This window comes from Phodopus roborovskii, unplaced genomic scaffold (assembly GCF_943737965.1).
Source record: "Phodopus roborovskii unplaced genomic scaffold, PHOROB, whole genome shotgun sequence".
NCBI lineage: Eukaryota > Metazoa > Chordata > Mammalia > Rodentia > Cricetidae > Phodopus > Phodopus roborovskii.
Window position 1 is genome coordinate 9,614,472 of NW_026126636.1, and position 17,821 is coordinate 9,632,292.

The window sequence follows — 17,821 nt, forward strand, 5'->3', positions numbered from 1 at the left end:
CTGCACCCGGCTGTCCTAAAACTCGATGTAGCCAAGGATGACTAACTCCTGATCCTCCTGCCTTTGCCTCTCAGTGCAGGGATAGCTGGTGTGTGTCAGGATGCCAGGTTAATGAGGTGCTGGGGGTGGAGGCCCAGGCTTCATGAAAGCTAAACACGCTTTGTACCAACCGTTTCCTGTTTCTGTTCCTGTGAGGCATGGCTGGTCTTGAACCCCTAATCACCCTGCTCCCACTTCTTTATGGGGTTATCAGAGTGGGCCACTATGCCCAGTTAGCTGGGGGGGCATTTCCCTGGAAGCCTCTGGGCCCTTGAGTGTGCACTGTTTTGCCTGCTGTGGAGCCGGGATGGGAGTCAGGTGGAGGAGGAGGATGGATACAGGCATCCCAGGGATTGGGGGGCTTACAGGGGTCCAGAGATTTGCAGGAGGCATGTGACAGGAGAGGACTTCCTGAAGAGAAGATAAAGTGCAGCCCCATGCAAAGGTCATTCTCCTGGTTTCACAATTACTGTCCGGTGTGACAGGAATGCTAAAACAGCTTTGAGAGTCAGGCCATATAAGCCTTTCTTCTGAGGCTGATGGGTAAAACCTTGGCTCCAGAGGCCCGGAAGATCACTGCAACCTCCTTCAGACTGGCCAGAGAAAGGGGGAGGAGGGCTGTCTCCCAGCATGACCAGTGGCACCCCCTCACCCCATCCCTACCCAGACTAGCCTCTACCCACTGGACAGTGGCAGAACCCTCCTTCCCCAGCCCCCACCCAGCATTCTTGGGATTTTGTTCCAGGCTGATTTGGCTTGTGAGGACCCTGGAGTAGTGATCTGTGATCCCTTACTTTGACCTGTGACCCTCTCTTCCACCCAGTGGCCCCAGTGGCCTGATCACCTTCCCTCCTCCACTCACCTGCCCCTAGCCAGCCCACGTCTCCTCCCCTCCCCCCAAGGTGGGCAGGGAATGGCGGGGAGAGAAGGGAGGAGGAAGGGGGGGTGACATTCCTTGGATTCCCTGGATGGGGGGATGTGAGGGAGTCAAGGAGAACACAGCAGATCCCATCACCAAAGAGGCCCAAGAGGACCTGGGAATTGAAAACCCATTACAGACAGGATTGACCCGACCAGTTCCAGGCCACTGCTCAGTCAGAGGAAAGACGCTTCCCAGCGTGGTGGCTCTAAAGGGAGGGCATCCTAGAGCACCCTGGGAAGAGCCAGTCATGCAGGACATACTACAGACAGAGGCCACACAGGCAACTAATTGTACCAGGAACCGCTGGTAAACAGCAACAGTTCACAAACCAGAGATGGTGGGCACCCTTGTAATCCCAGCACTTGGGAAACGGAGGCAGGAGGATTGCCACGAGTTCCAGGCCAGCCTGTCTCCAGCTACACCTGTCTCCGAAACGAAAACAAAGCAAACTAGCAAAAAGATCTACCTGCAGCTGGTGGGGGATGGGAGTGAGGGGTGGGGGTGGGCGGGGGACCCTTGCCACCATTGAAATGAGCCTCGAGGCCCTGAAGGGGGCCAGGAAGGAAGGGAGTGAGGGTCCCTGCGGTGTCCCTCAGATCCCAGCTCTGGGCACTGGCTAGACTGGCCGGTCAGGCCCCCGGGCCACGGAGGACAGCCGCGGGCGTGGGTTGGATAAGAGCGGCGCGCGCGGCGGTGCCGGCAGAGCCGGCGGGTCCCCGCGCGCGCGGGTGGGAGGTCCTCTCTGGGCAGTGGGAGGTCTTGGCCTTGCGCCCAGCCTGGGGATGGGGGGTGGTGTGGGCGTGGCCCTGGGCGTGGCCTCCGCTGCCAGCCTCACGGCGGCCGAGAGCCTCACCCGGGCTCAGTCACCGCCGCCACCGCCACCGCCGCCGCAGGGAACATGGAGCCCCCAGATGCCCGCGCAGGGCTGCTGTGGCTCGCCCTCCTCCTGGCCGGCCACTCAGGTATGGCTTGGAACTGAGAGCAGAGCTGAGACTTGGCGCTGGGATTTGTGGGGCTGGCTCCTGGGGTCCCCGGGAAGACGTGGGAACAAGCTCCCATCTCCCTAGGGAGAACAATCTAGGGATTCCCCACCCGAGAGGAAGGCGGGGAGGCCTTGGGATGTACCCGACTCGAGAGATGAGGACACCCCGACGCTGGAGCAGCGACCTGAAAACGCTGTCCCTTCCTGGCTCTCTGGGAAGTGTGCAATCTAAGCCCTGCGACCCCTAATAACCTTGGGTACCTGGCATCTGGGCTCTTAGTCCCTCAGACTCGAGTCCAGCCCAGCCGCCCCCCCATCCCCGCCCGTCCCGTCTCCTGCTTAGTGGAAGTAGTTTCTAGTAGCATACTGAAGATCAACATCCCAGAGCTGTCCTCTAAGTGATTAAGTTTGAGCTTCCTCGGGTAAACTGGGTCCTCTCCGGCTACAGCACTTCCTATAACGTGGGGTTTCCCCTCAATTCAGAGTTCAGGCTGCTTCTAGAGGACCCACCCTCTCTCAGAAAGGGAGTGTGAGCCTGGAGAGAACGTGGAACAGTGTTTCCGACTGAAAGGGCCCCTCTCCTGGGGCCTCTGATAAATCCACACACCTGCGTGTGGTGACAGGGGGAAGGAACAGGGGCTGGGGGACGCTGGGGACAGGGCGGAGAGGGATCAGGGAGGACAGAGGATAGCTATCTGCTTGCCTTGGGTGTTTGCAGCTCACATTAAGCCCTGGGTACCAGCCTGGCTCCACATCAGCTCCCCTGGGACGGGCTGGGGCCAGAGGTGGGTGCCTGAGAACCCAGGCTTCTGGCACAAGTGTGGAATATAGTTGGGGGGGTGGTGGGAAAGGAATACTGCCAAAATGCTATCCCAGAGGGTAGATTCCCATTGAGAACTATGCTACTACCCACCAGACCCTGCCAGGAGTCCAAGACCCAAACTTCCAGATCCCTAGGACCCAGAGGTCCATGTTTCCGGCATCCAGGCTCCGCTGCCCCAGGCTACTGGAGCCCTTTCTCCCTCAGGACCCAGGTTCAGTCCCTGCCCAGGTGACTCACTACCCTTTTCAAGCATCTCTTGTACAGAGATGGGAGGGGGGACATGGCCGGGAGCAGGTAGGGGGCTCTGGCGCCAAGCCGGGCAGGTCTCAGCCAGCCTGGCCCTCCCACATTCCTGAAACCTGCCCAGCCCTGTCCCCCCCCCTTGCCACTCCCACACACCCATTCAGCTCCTAGCCCAGCTGCAGCCCATACCCCAGCCCCCCACACATCAGAGAGCAGAAGGGCCCCAGGAGCAACCGGAAAAATTGGATGGGACTGAGAGCAAAGATAGCAAAAGACTTCTTCAGCCCCAGGCCACGTTCTGTCCTGGGTGCTGGCGGCCAAGGGGAGAGTCCGCCAAGGCCCTGGCTTGAGGGGATGTTTGCTATGCTGGGCAGGTGAGAAAAACAGGGCTTTCGCTTAGAGTGCTGGGGTAGGCTTGGCCTTAACCCTTGGAAGTCTCAGAGGCTGGGCCAGTGGCACAGGACTTTAATCCCAGCATTCAGGAAGCAGAGACGGCTGTTGTAGATCTCTGAGTTCAAAGCCAGCCCCTGCTTCACATAACTCAAACGTTATGGAGAAACACTGATGGGGCCCAGACTCTGGGAACCCAAGGAGGGAGAGAGGAGCTGCATCCGAGGGAGGAGGTTGGAGCCTAGACTCCTGTCTGAGGATGGAGGCAAGGATCTGGACCTCTGTCTAAAGGAGGAGAGCTGTGAGCAAAATCTTTCCAGTCTGCAGTCTGGAGGGCTCCCCCTGTTGGTAGCATTGGGTGGACACCTGACGCCTCCACTCCATCCTGCAGGTGCCCAGGCTGAGGTGCATGTGTCGGTGCCCCCTCTGGTGGAGGCGTTGCAAGGAGAGCTCATCACCCTGGACTGCAAGCCTCGCGAGCATCCTGACCATTATGTGCTGGAGTGGCTCCTTGTGAGTGCTCTTGGGGATCGGGATAATTCCGGGAGGAGGGAGGTAAGGACCCAGTGGCCTGGCCACATCAGTCCCACTTAGCTCTGCCTACGAAGAGCTGGAAGACCCCCTCAGGGAGCCGTCAAGAGCCCCGTTTCCACTGCACAGGTGAACAAGCCGAAAGCTAGGAAGGCACGGGACTCTGCCTGGTGCAAAGCCTAGCCCGAGGAAATGGTTCTCCTTCAGAGCTGGGCTCAGGAGAGGAAACCAGAGACAAGAGCAAGAGACAGCGAGACACAAGAGGAGGGCGGAGGAGGGACACGGGGAAGATGGGGAATAGGCCGGGACTTAGCAGAGGAAGATTGGCAGCAGAGAGATGAGAAAAATGGCAGGTGACAGGTGGCCGGGGCCTGTGAGCCCCGCAGGTCAGGACCGAAGAAAGGTCAGGTCTGTCTGCACTATGAAGTTAGACCTCATCGCTATATCCAAATTAAAGAGAAGGTTGAGGGGCTGGAGTGAATGCTTACCCCACATGGAGTCATCAAAACCCGAGCATTCTTTAGCACTTGGTTCTTTTCCTGAGGACCTGAGTTCAGTTCTCAGCACTCACAGGCTCCCAGCAGCCAATAATTCTAGCTCCAGAGGATCCGATGCCTTCTTCCGGCTGCCATGGATATGCGCACTCATGCGCGCGCACACACACACACACACACACACACACACACATATACATGCATATACACGTGTATAAATGATAAATACTTTCTTTTTTAAAAAAGATGGCTAGTCAAGGTGGTACACATTTTGAATCCCAGCACTCGGGATGCAGAAGCAGGTGAATTCCTGAGAGGCCCTCCTGGTCTACAGAATTCCGGGAGAACCAGGGCTACACAGAGAGAAACCGCGTCTCCAAAAACAAAAAATAAAAAGGATGAGAGTGTAGCTGGTAGAATGCTGGCCTAGAATCCCCAGTGAGGGGTTGGGGGTGTGGCTCAGTGGTAGAGCCCCTGTCTAGAATCCCCCAGTGAGGGGCTGGGGTGTGGCTCAGTGGTAGAGCCCCTGCCTAGAATCCCCCAGTGAGGGGCTGGGGGTGTGGCTCAGTGGTAGAGTGATGCTTAGCGTGTGGGAGCCACTAGGTTCTTTCCCTAGGCCCAGAGGATAAAAGTCTTGGAGGAAGACAGTAGTAAAGGGGGCTCACAACCCAAGCTAACCCTGTCCCCTGTACACACCCACAGGTTGATGCTTCCGGGTCCCGACATCACCTGGCTTCCGTGGAGCCGCAGGGCTCAGAGCTCCTGCGCACAGTTCACAACTCTCGGGGCCGCAGTCCCCCGTACCAGCTGGACTCCCGCGGTCGCCTGGTGATAGACAACGCCCAGGTGGGCGATGAGCGGGACTACGTGTGCGTAGTGAAGGCCGGGTCCGAGGGCACCTCCGAGGCCACCTCAAGTGTCCGCGTCTTTGGTAAGCGTCCCCAAAACTATACGGAGGAGCCACGGGGTAATCCGAGAAGGACCTCCTGACATGAACATCTCCCCAACAGCGATCCCCGAGGCTACGGAGGTGATGCCCAACAAAGGGACGCTGTCTGTGATGGACGAGTTTGCCCAGGAGGTAACGTGGGCTGGATGGAGACTCAGGGCTTTAAGTACGCCAGGCAGGTGCTCCCTGTCGTTGGGTATTTTCCTTGCTCTGTTTTTGTTTATGTTTGAAGGGTGACCTTATTATGTAGCACAGGCTACCCTGGAACTTTCTCTGTCGCGCTTGTACCTCCCAAGTACTGAGGTCCCAGGCGTGTGCCATCGTACCCATCTGTTTTTCCCTTGGTTTTGTTTCGTTTGCAACACTGGTCTCGTAACCAAGCAGGACCTCAGACCTGCTGTGTGGCTCTGAACTCCCGATCCTCCTGCTTGATTCGACTGCTAGCATTACACTCCTAGCTTGGGCTTGGGGTTGTGTGAAGTAGGGTGGCATGAGGCTCAGGCTAGTGTCGAACTGACGTTCCTATCTCAGCCTCTTGAGAGATGGGGTCACATTTGTGTGTCAACACGCCTGATCCGGGTTTATAATTAATTATTGGGGTGGGGCATGCCACAGCGTAAGTCAGAGGTCAGTTTTTAAGAACCCTTCCCTCCCATACCTCTACGCGGCTCCTAGGATCTGGCTCGGCTCTCCCATTCCTCCATGAGCACGCTTAGTGGCTGAGCCGTCTCACAGACCCGGGCTTTCTAGTGGAAGGAAGGGGAGCCAGTGAGTTCAGTGTCCTCTCCCGAGGAGAAAGAGCCCAGTGGACACGTCTGAAGGGGAGATCTGGGAAAGAGAACCAGGCTTCAGAGTCCTGGCACCAAGCCCAGGCCACGCCTGTCTCTTTCCCAGATCGCCACCTGCAGCAGCCGCAATGGAAACCCGGTGCCCCAGATCACGTGGTACCGGAACGGCCAGCGCCTGGATGTGCCGGTGGAGATGAACACAAGTGAGCCCGCAGTAGCCCGGGGAGGAAGGGGTTGGGGTGATGGCTGGCTTTGGAGGTTAGTCACCCCAACCTGCTGCCTTCTGCTCTCACAGAGGGCTACATGACCAGCCGCACCGTCCGGGAGGCCTCGGGCCTGTATTCCCTGACCAGCTCCCTCTACCTGAGGCTCTACAAGGAGGATCGAGATGCCAGATTCCACTGTGCCTCTCACTACAAGTTACCCTCGAACGAACACGGCCGCCTGGACAGCCCCACCTTCCACATCACTCTGCACTGTGAGTCCCCACGACCTCTGGCCCCGACCTAAGATCCTGTCCCAGCAAGGCCCAGCTCCAGTCTGTGGCCTCATCCTACCTTCTTACCTCATGCTGAAATGTAGCTGTGGTGGCCTGCTGACCTTTGGCCTCTGACCTCAAATAGTACCCCCAAACAATCGTACCGATTCTGACTTCAGCATAGGGCCCTGGACCCCATGGAATGCTCCATTCCTTCCCGCTGATTTGGGTCCCCATACAACACCTGGTCTTAAATCTCAAACTATACACTGACCTCTGACCCTTGAACCATCCTGTCAATTTACCTAGACCTCTGACCTTTGGTGTGTTCTGAGAGTGAGTCTGGACCTATCCGGTGAGGTGACATGTGTGCCCTGTCATCTCAGCACTGGGGAGGCTGAGACAGGAAGATGGAGAAGGCAAAACCTAGCTGAGCTACAGAGAAGGGGCCTGTGTCAAAATCAAACAGACGGAATAAGACATATACATCACACACACACAACATAAATCTAAATAAGACTTCTAAGTTTTAGAACTGTATCTCTTCCTTTAAAAGTAGAGCTAACAAGCCAGGTGGTAGTAGCGCACGCCTTTGATCCCAGCACTCAGGAGGCAGAGGCAGGTGGATGTCTGTGAGTTCAAGGCCAGCCTGGTCTACAGAGTGAGTTCCAGGACAGGCTCCAAAGCTACACAGAGAAACCCTGTCTTGGAAAAAATAAGTAGAACCGACCTTCCCCCTTGAAAGATGACCTTACTTCCTATCTTCCCACAGACCCAACAGAGAATGTAGAGTTCTGGTTGGGGAGTCCATCCACCACAGAAGGCTGGGTACGGGAGGGTGACGCCGTCCAGCTGCTCTGCCAGGGTGATGGCAGCCCCAGCCCAGAGTATTCCTTTTTCCGCATTCAGGTAACTTTGGACCCCACCTGATTCCGTGTCACAGTAACCTCGCCAACCTCTTATGTTTCATGGTGTGGGAGATGGACCCAGGGCCTACCTCACTGGGGGATTTTAGGCAGGGGCTCTGCCTCTGGCCCATACCACAGCCGCAACTGCTAATTTGACCCTGGGGATGCTTAGCTTCACAAGAACTCTTAATCTGAAGGATGTCTGACCCTGACTTAAGGTAGTTTGGAGGATATACCCACCTGGTATGACCCTTGACCTTTGGCTTGAACTGGCTCTAGCTAAGTATGACGCCAGCTTGGTGACCCCTGGGAGCCACCTCAGTTGCTCCCAGAACAGCGTCTAATTCTTGGGTCCATCCACTTACTCAGGGCCCCCAGGAGGAACAGCTAAATGTCAGCCTCAATGGGAGCTTCACCCTGGAGGGCGTGTACCGGAATCAGAGCGGAATCTACGGCTGCAGAGTAGAGGACTATGATGCCGGCGAGGATGTACAGCTTGTCAAGAAGCTGGAGCTGCATGTGGCCTGTGAGAGCTTTGTGGGGAGGGAGGGCAGGCTGGGGCAGGCTTCATCAGCCCAGGGTGCTCACCCTGGCTCCTCCAAGCGGCCTCACAGCTTCTCCAGAGTGCTAATTCCAGAGCACACACTTGGCTCTGCCCCCCTGTTTAGAACCTGCTGTGGCTCCCCCCAGCTTTACAGAGGAAGATCCAGATCCAGTCCCCTGTGCCCTGTGGAGGGAGGCTGAGGTCCCAGGCTCCTCTCTTCCTTGCTCATGCCTCCAGATTGTTACACCCGCTGGTTCTAACCTGGCTAGCCCCTGGGTTTTGTTTCGTTTCTTTTTTGATTTTTCAATACGGAGTTTCTCTGTGCAGCTTTGTAAGCCAGGCTGGCCTCAAACTCACAGAGATCCCTCTACGTCTCCCTCACAAGCGCTGGGATTAAAGGTGTGCGCCACCGCTGCCACCGGGCTGACCCGGCATTTCTAAGCACCTTCTGTGTTCACTCCTCTAGGAAGAAAGTGTTCTGTAGTGTGTGTGTGTGAGCTCATGTGCACACCTTCTGGGCTTGTGTGTGTCGGAGGCTAGAGGTCAATTTCTCTGGATTGACACTTTATTTTTTGAGAAGATCTCCTCATTGGCCTGGAGCTCTTTGATTAAGCTAGATTGGCTGGCCAGCCAGCATGCCCCAGAGATCTTTCTGCCTTTGCCTCCTTATTGCTAAGAATAAGCAACTACACCCAGCCCTTTATGTGGAATCTGGGGCTTCAGGGTGTACCTCACTGGGGGATTCTAGGCAGGGGCTCTACCACTGAGCCACACCCCCAGCCCCTCACTGGGGGATTCTAGGCAGGGGCTCTACCTCTGAGCCACACCCCCAGCCCCTCACTGGGGGATTCTAGGCAGGGGCTCTACCTCTGAGCCCACACCCCCAGCCCCTCACTGGGGGATTCTAGGCAGGGGCTCTACCACTGAGCCACACCCCTAGCCCCTCACTGGGGGATTCTAGGCAGGGGTTCTACAACTCTGGTTCCTATGTTTACACAGCAAGTACTATACCTGTTGAGCTGTCTCCACAACCTGGTGGTTGGTTTTAACTGAGGCAGCATCTCACGAAGCTAGCCTGGCCCTGACCTCATTATGTAGCCCCACTGCAGTAGCAGAGACGCACGGTAAGTGTTGAGCCAACCCCTTCTAGTCACATTAGTGACCACCATCGATAAGGTGGAGGTGGACTGTCACAGTCTGAGTTCCTGGAAGTGCCCGCAGCACCAGCTCTGCAGGGATTGTTTATGGAAAGTCTCCTGTGACCTGTGTGTTCAGAAGCAGCGGGAATGGGCAGAAGTGGGAGTTGGCTGTGATTTACACAAGGTCTTGGGGGGGGGGTGGCACTCCATAGTCATCTCCAGTTAGCATGAAGGACCTGTGCCTGTCATGCAGGGCAGGGGTATGACCTTGGGCAAGGGGTTCCTTGCAGTTGAGGGCATTCCCGAGGGCTGACAGCTGAAGGTTGACAGCTGCCAGCCCTTGCAGCAGCTGGGGGATTCAGTTGTTGGTGTTGGAAGGGAGATCCCCGAGATCCGGGTGTTCACAGCAGCGGGGGCTGGGAGGCCTCAGAGAGAGAGAAGGGGATAAGAAATGCAGTCAGAGAGCCGGAAGCCTCTGCTGCGGGCAGGGTGAGCCAGTGTGAAGGCCCTAGAGACGAACTTGGTTTTCTTGAGAAAGCTAAATCTAAAACCAGGGTCTCTGAGGCTAAGCAAATGCAGAAGTGTTCAAAGACTAGCTAGGCAGGCTCTTGTAGACTGTGGTAATTTGGCCATGGTGCCTAGGGTGCTGGGAGTCATAGCAGCATTTTTATGAGGAAGATGGACCAGTGCGTCCTCTGAAAACATCCTTTGGGATGCTCCGTGGAAGATGAACCGGGAAGACAAAAGTGAGGGTTGGGGCTGCCACCATGGCTCAGCCAGCCAAGGAGCTTGCCGCCAAGCCCAGTGGTCCAGCTGTGATTCTTGGGTCTCATGGGAAGGAGGGGGAGAATCAGCTGCAGCAGGTTGTCCTCTGACCTCCATCCACGTGCCATGGCACGCGTGTAGGCACTTGCATGCACACAATAAATGATAGGAATACAACTTTTAAAAAGTGAGGGATGGATAAGCCAGGCGTTGGTGGCGCACGATTTAATCCCAGCACTCGGGAAGCAGAGGCGGACAGAACTCTGAGTTCCAGGAGAGCCAGGGCTACACAGAGGAACATGGTTTTGGAGAACCAGAACGAGAGGGAGAGGGAATGAGTAGTGGAGAGATGGTAAGGATGGGGGGGGGGGGATGTGACAGATGAAGAGCAGTGGGCGAAACCCTTCTGGGGCAGAGACAGAAAAGTCGGGTCTTCTGGCCTCAGCTTGCCAAGGGCTGGGTTTACGGCCACAAACCACCAAACCCAGACAGAAGTTTGTGTTCTGAGGTGCTGGCATTTGGAACCATGCTAGACAAGCACTCTGCCTCTGGAGTTTACGCCCAGCCGTGCGCCCATCAAGTTGTCTGATCGTTTTGAATTATCCTTTCATTTTATTTATTTGTGCCATGCATGCATGTGTGGGTGTGAAGGTCAGACGATGGCTTGCAGGAGGGAGTCATGACCCTCTACCATGTGGGTCTAGAGGAGTAATACCAGGTTGTCTGGCTCAGTGGCAAGTGTCTAGTCACTGAGCCATCTTGCTGGTGCAAGCCCATCAAGGTTTATGGAGATGGCGTGAGGGTGGTACTGAGGAGAGAGAGAAAAATTGAGCTTAAGCTCAATGGTGGCATAGAGCTGAAGCAGAGCCCCTGCCTAGAATCCCCCAGTGAGGGGCTGGGGCATGGCTCAGTAGTGGAGCCCCTGCCTAGAATCCCCCAGTGAGGGGCTGGGGGCGTGGCTCAGTAGTGGAGCCCCTGCCTAGAATCCCCCAGTGAGGGGCTGGGGCGTGGCTCAGTAGTGGAGCCTGGCATGTGGCATCCTCAGCACTGTGAAGCCTCAAATAGCAGGTCTTTAGAGCAGCTCTCCTAGGTGTTGGCTGAAGGGCCTGGATGGAAAATGAGGATGTCACGGTATTGGGGAGGATTAGAAAGAGCAACACGGTGTGGTGTTGTCTGCCCCTGACTGGGCACTGGGCTGGGGAATGTGAGCGCGTTTTCTCCACTGCAGACCTGGACCCCTTGTTGCTGACCGTGCCCGAGGAGTTCTCCGTACCCCTGAACAGCAGTGGCACAGTGGTTAACTGCTCAGCCACAGGCCTGCCTGCTCCTGCTGTGCGCTGGACTAAGGTGACAGGGGACGGAGCTGTGGGGCCTGGGTGCTCCACCTCAGCCTCTCACGCACCACGCTCTTCCTTCCTGTCCCTTCCCTAGGATTCTGTGACCCTCACAAATGGCCCCAAGCTCTCTCTTGACTCTGTTACCTTTGACTCAGCTGGCACCTACACTTGTGAAGCCTCAACACCCATAGTCCCCCTCCTGAGCCGGACACGGAGTTTCCAGCTGATGGTCCAAGGTTTGGATTGTTGGGCGCCTTATGTGGGGACAGTGTCTGTCTTTAGTTTTCTTTTGTACGTGTGTGCATGTTTGGTGTGTGTGTGTGTGTGTGTGTGTGTGTGTGTGCGCGCGCGCGCGCATGCGTGCGCACCTGAGGCCAGAAGTTGACCCTAAGTGTCTTCTTCTATTTTTTGCTTGGGGTGGGGTGGAGGGGGTCGTGTTCTGAGACATGTTTTCTCGGGGTAACCCCTGGCTGTTCTGGAACTCACTCTGTAGACCAGGCTGGCCTCAAACTCACAAAAGATCTGCCTGCCTCTGCCTCCCGGGTGCTGGGATTCAAGGTGTGCACAGCTGTGTCTCGTGCTTATTTATTCCGGTTTGCAGTGACCAGAGAGCAATCGGCAGGTGCCAGTTCTCTCTCGTTCTGTCCTGTCAGTTCCAAGGATGGAACTCGGGTTGTCAGGCTTGGCAACCTGCACTTTTACCTGCTGAGCCTTCTTCTCCGCCTCCTCCACCTCTTTGAAAACCTGGACATCCCTGAACCGGAGTTCAGGGGACTCGGGGTGTCCTCCAGTCTCTGCATGTCCCCACCTGCGTGCTGCAGTGTGCACCCCAGATGTGCACTGCTGTGGATGCTCCTTAAGCTTGCACAGCAAGCCTTGTCCACGGATCCATCTCCCTAGCGCCCCCCCTTGGCAATCCTGTGTCTCTCCTTTCCCTGGAAGTCTGCTTCCTACTCACTCGGCTGTGGCCCCCCACCACCCACAGGGCCACCAGAGATAAAACCAAACGAGATAAAGCCTATATCGGGGAATAGCTGGACGGAAGGAGATGAAGTCATGCTGACCTGCTCTGCCCGAGGCTACCCGGAACCCAAACTCACCTGGAGTCAGCGAGGTGATACTGTAAGCGACATACCTTGCCACTCTGAGCCTATCCCAAGTTCCACAGGGGACCCTGACCCTCATCGATCCAAGCTTCGTATCCCCTATACTCTACCTCAGCCTACACCCCCAGCCCTTGATCCCTGGCCTGGCCTGATCCAAGCCTCCACAGCCAGCAGAGCCGCCCTTTGAGGGCAAAGGCTGGAGGAGCAGCTCGCTGATGGTGAAAGTTACCAGCGCCCTGAGCCGAGAGGGCGTGTCCTGTGAGGCCTCCAACATCCATGGCAAGATCGACCATGTCTTCCACTTCGGCTCTGGTGGGTAACGAAGAGGTGGGTGGACACGCAGGCCTCCCTGATCTAGTGAACTGAGTGTCTCCTTGCTGTCTTCTCCACACAGTGGCCCCCCAGACCGCCCAGGCTGGAGTGGCTGTCATGGCCGTAGCCGTCAGCGTGGGTCTCCTGCTGCTTGTGGTCGCTGCCTTCTATTGCATGAGACGCAAGGGGCGCCCCGCCTGCTGCCGGCGAGCAGAGAAGGGGGCTCCGTAAGTGTGGGCAGCCTTCGGGTCCTTCGACAGCCTCAGCCAAACCCTCCAGCTCTATTGCTAAAGGAGTCCCAAAGCCATCAGCTCCGCCCCCCACCTATCATCACCCATCTTCCCACCCAAGGATGGCTTTGCCTACCACCCAGAATCCCACCGAAGCCACCTTAAATCTCCTCCCCCCAGACCTAACTTCATCACGTCAACCCCGTGAGAAGTCTCTGTCTAACTGTAGCTCTATCCTTTTTTGTCTGAAGTATTGGAGCTGGAAACCAGACTTCACATCAGCTAAACAAAGCCTTTGTCCCTGAGCTATGCCCCTAGCAGGGTAGTGGTGCACTGTCTTTAATCCCAGCACTCGGGAGGCAGACGCAGGCAGATCTCTGAGTTTGAGGTCAGCCTGGGGCACCCAGGCCTACACAGAGACACCCTGTCTTGAAAAAACAAAAGAAAATGCCCTAGAGACTTGATCTTATGGAGGTATTTTCTCAGTTGAGGGTCCCTCCTCTCAACTATAACCTATGTTAAATTGACAGAACTAGACAGCACACTGGGGGATTCTAGGCAGGGGCTCTAACCACTGAGCCCCTCACTGGGGGATTCTAGGCAGGGGCTTTACATGAATCCCTAGTCTCTTTTTGACTATTCTGAGACAAGGTTACATTGAGTTGTCTAGGTTGGCCTTGATCTTCTTGCTTTAACCTCCCAAGTGCTGGGATTAGATCCCTGGTCCATGAAGCCCAGCTTCATCTCCAGTCTGTTTCTACCTCATTACTAGCCACACCCTGACCTGTTCCTTAAAGTCTCCTCCATCACAGATAGCCACATCCCAACAACCCATGTCTGCGTCTAGCCTCAAACCCAACTTCCTGAATGCAGCCTTCCCACGATTCACACCAGTAACCAACCATATCTATCCCCATCCTACCTCATCTCCAACCTCCCATAGCATCCTCAACTCTGCCCATAAGCATCAGGGACCTCTCTTTAAGGCTAGCCCGGCTTCTAACTCATCTCCAACCTCAGCAACCCTGCCCTTACCTCTTACCATAGAACCCAGGGCCATCACCACCCCTATGCCCACCCCAGTTCCATCTCTAACATTCTGCCATGCCACTGCCCTCCCCCAGGCCAGCCAGGGAGCCAGAAATGAGCCACTCTGGCTCCGACCGTCCAGAGCAGACAGGCCTCCTCATGGGTGGGCCCTCCGGAGGCAGAGGTGCCAGTGGGGGTTTTGGAGATGAGGTGAGTGATGCTCTGGGTGTCCACTGGGGAACCAGCTGAGTACAGAGTCAGCCTCGAGAGCTCAGCCTGAGCTGCCGGTTCTGTTACCAGTGCTGAGATGAAGACCTCCCAGAGGCCGTCTCTGGATCTGGAACTTGGAGCATCATCGGAGGACCGGCTCTGTGCACACGCCTCCGCCTCCTTCCTCCTCCAGCCTTGGCCCTCCCTTCCTTCCTCTGCCTGCTGCTGGATAGGGACCCATAGTGGCCAGCGGCCTCAGGGAGGGGGGCTGGGAGGGGGCCTTCCTCCAGGGAATGTAACTCTCCCAGGCCCCAGAATAGCTCCTGGACCCAAGCCCAGGGCCGGGCCTGGGACACAGCGCTGAGGGTCGGCAGGCCGGGTTATTTTTACCGCCTGCCTCCCTTGCTGGGCACTGCCCCCCACCTGGTAGCCTGCTGTGTAGTCGGACACTGGAATCCCCAGCCCACCCCCTCCCTGCCCATCTCCCCCAGCCCATCGTTTGTGGACACTGGATTCAGAAATAAATGCTGCCTGTCACATGGATACCTTCTTATGGTCAGGTGCTCTTCTGGGAGGGGTGGGGTAAAGAGAAAGGGAGGGTGTGAGCCATTTCCCCCTCCTCCTACTGCTGGCTGCCTGCCTCCTCACACACCCTCAGGAAAAGCCTGATGTCAAGGAGAAAGGCAACAGGCAGGAGCTAAGAGAGGGTGAGAGATGGCTGGCATGAGGCATAGCTGGCTGGTACTGAAAGAGTAACACAGGGGTCCAAGAACGAGCCTGGACTCTGTGGACCGTGCCCAGTGCCTGCGTAGGGGCGAGGTCCTGCCCCCTTAAGGAAAAATTCCCAGGTTCCCTAGGGAGCTGAAGCTAAGACTAGAAAAAACACTCCTGCCTTCCTGGAGGAGCTGGGGGCTCCCTGGGGAAGTAGGGTTCACAAAAGGAATGCAAAAAGGACCTGGGCAGAGTAGGGAAGCTGACAGGCTTGCTGTGGTCCAAAGAGATGGATTGGGGAGAAGGGCAGAGGCCTGGCATGGTGGCACGTGCCAGTCACCTGAGCGGTCTGGATGCTGAGGCTATGGCGCTGTGAGTTCCAGGCCAACCTGGGCTACATAGTGAGTTCCAGGCTGACTGGGACTGCAAAGCAAGAGCCGGTAAGATATCCTAGCGAGTAAGGGTACTTGCTACCGAGTCTGGTGACTCGAATGGGGTCATGCAGCCCAGGCTGGCTTTGAACTCACACTGTGTAGCTAAGATGGCCCTAAAATCCAGATCCTCTTGCCTCCACAAGTGGGCTGTGCCACCACACTTGGGCTTTTTGGTTGTTTGGTTTTTTCTTTTTTTGAGACAGGGCTTCTCTGTGTATCCCTGCTGTCCTAGAACTCACTCTGTGGACCAGGCTGGCCTCGAACTCAGAGATCCGCCTGCCTCAGCCTCCAGAGTGCTGGGATTAAAGGCATGCACCACCAACACCCAGCCTTTCAATTTTTTAATTTTGGGACAAGGGATTTGTCTCAAGATTCCAGTGAATTCCAGAAACATAGATACCACCAAGCATTATATACGCTGCACTTACACATATGCACTTACGGTAAGTCTCTCTTTACAAAGGTCAGTAAGAAATTAGTAGCTACTAAAAAAGCCAAGTGTGGTGGCTCACATCACAGGAAGCTGAGGCAGGAAGATTGCCATTAGTTCAAGCCCAGCCTGGGCTACAGTGTAAGAGCCTGTCTCACGAAGTTAAGGAAAGAAATAATAGAAAGAAAGGTGAACAATCATTGGTAAAAGCGGGGGGGGGGGGGCTGGGGAGACAGCTCAGTCAATAAAGTTTATTTTGCAAGCATGGCAATATGAATTCAGACCCTAGATCCCCACACAGAACACTAGATCCCCACACAGAACACTTTGGAAGTAGAGACAGGCTGGTTTGCTGGCCAGTTAGTCCAGCCTGTTTGGCAAGATTCCAGACCAGTGAGAAACCGTTTTTTAAAAAAGTTGGAACTAGAGAAGTGGCTCAATGCAATAGTTAAGGGTGTTTACTGCTCTTGCAGAGGTTTGGAGTTCTAGTACCAGTACCCACACGAGGCAGCTTACAACCTGCGGTAACTTCAGCTCCAAGGGATCTGGCACCCCCTTGTGGCCTCTGAAGTCATCTGCACTCATGTGCCCATACCCACACACAGACACATAAGTAATTACAAATAAAATATATTTTTAAAGTTTGATAGTGGCTGAGGCGCACCCGGGGTCCTCTGGCTTCCACACTCACACAGGCACACTATCACACACATGCACGCACACAGGTACACTATCACACACATGCACGCACACAGGTACACTATCACACACATGCACGCACACAGGTACAGTATCACACACATGCACGCACACAGGTACACTATCACACACATGCACGCACACAGGTACACTATCACACACATGCACGCACACAGGTACACTATCACACACATGCACGCACACAAATAGAATAAGTATGACACATAATGTACGGCATTGTTAAAAACAATGTTGTTTAAAATAAGTTATTTTAAACTTATGATTTATTTATATCTGGAATGTTCCATGAACATTTTTGAATGGAGGCTGACCATGGATAACTGAAACCATGGGAAGCGAAACTGGGTTAGGGAAGGACACCTCCTGTCAACAGACCCCAGGATTTGTTCCTGTCCCTCCCATGTCTGTCCCTGTTGGTAGAGCTCTCTTGTCCTCATTAGGGCAGAGTTGGAGATGGCAATTTTGCGCATTTGCTGGCTTGTTTGTTTGTGACAAGGTTTCAAGTAGCCCAATCTGGCCTCAAAGTCCATCCTCCTGCCTCACACTGCGGAATGCTGGGATAAACAAGCAAAGGAAGGTTGGGAGCTGCCCAGCAAGCAGGTAGGGATGCTTGTCCCCCAAGCTTGATGACCTGAGTTTGGTCCCCAAATCCCTCTTAGTAGAACAAGAACTACCTCATACAAGCTGCCTTTTATACAAGCACCTCGGCTCAATCACACACAATACTGAATAAACAAATACAGGGGGGAGTGGGATTTTCTTGTAGGTCCAGATAGGCGGCTGGAGAGATGGCTCAGTGGTTAAGAGCACTGGCTGCTCTTCCAGAGGACCTGGGTTCAATTCCCAGCACCCATGTGGCAGCTCACAACTGTCTGTAACTCCAGTTCCAGGGGAATCTGACACCTTCACACCAATGCACATAAAATAAGTTAAACAAACAAACAAAAAAAAAAAAACAGTCCAGATAGGCAACGATGGTTCACGCCTGTATTCTCAGTAGGACACAGAGTGAAGGCAGGACAACCACCTCAAGATTTGAACCAGACAGGGCTGTGATGCAGTGAGACCCAGTCTCAGGAAAAAAACAAACAAGGAAACACAGTGGTGCATGCTGGGAATCAAGCATTTGAGAGGCTAAGCAGGTGGTTCCCTGCAAATCCAAGGTTAGTCTGGACATGTCTGTAAGTGGAGTTCTTGGAGCTCCAGGCTAGCCAAGGCTACTGATTAAGACCCCCGTCTAAAAAGCACCCCCACCCCAATAAACTTTAAAAGTTAGATGTACAGCTGTGAGCTCAAAGGCAAACTAT

At 55.2% G+C, this 17,821-nt stretch overlaps 1 protein-coding gene across 1 annotated transcript; it reads left to right on the forward strand.

The window, feature by feature from the left end:
• The first annotated feature begins 1,833 nt into the window (after positions 1-1,833).
• On the forward strand, positions 1,834-14,764 carry Bcam (basal cell adhesion molecule (Lutheran blood group)). Its single transcript, XM_051207594.1, has 15 exons — positions 1,834-1,923; positions 3,791-3,912; positions 5,127-5,355; positions 5,435-5,505; positions 6,268-6,364; positions 6,457-6,639; positions 7,412-7,548; positions 7,917-8,073; positions 11,224-11,342; positions 11,427-11,568; positions 12,318-12,454; positions 12,606-12,750; positions 12,833-12,977; positions 14,105-14,219; positions 14,310-14,764. Exons 1-15 carry the CDS (start codon positions 1,860-1,862, stop codon positions 14,313-14,315), a joined length of 1,869 nt encoding a protein of 622 aa, XP_051063551.1. The 5' UTR covers positions 1,834-1,859; the 3' UTR covers positions 14,316-14,764.
• The last annotated feature ends 3,057 nt before the right edge of the window (positions 14,765-17,821 follow it).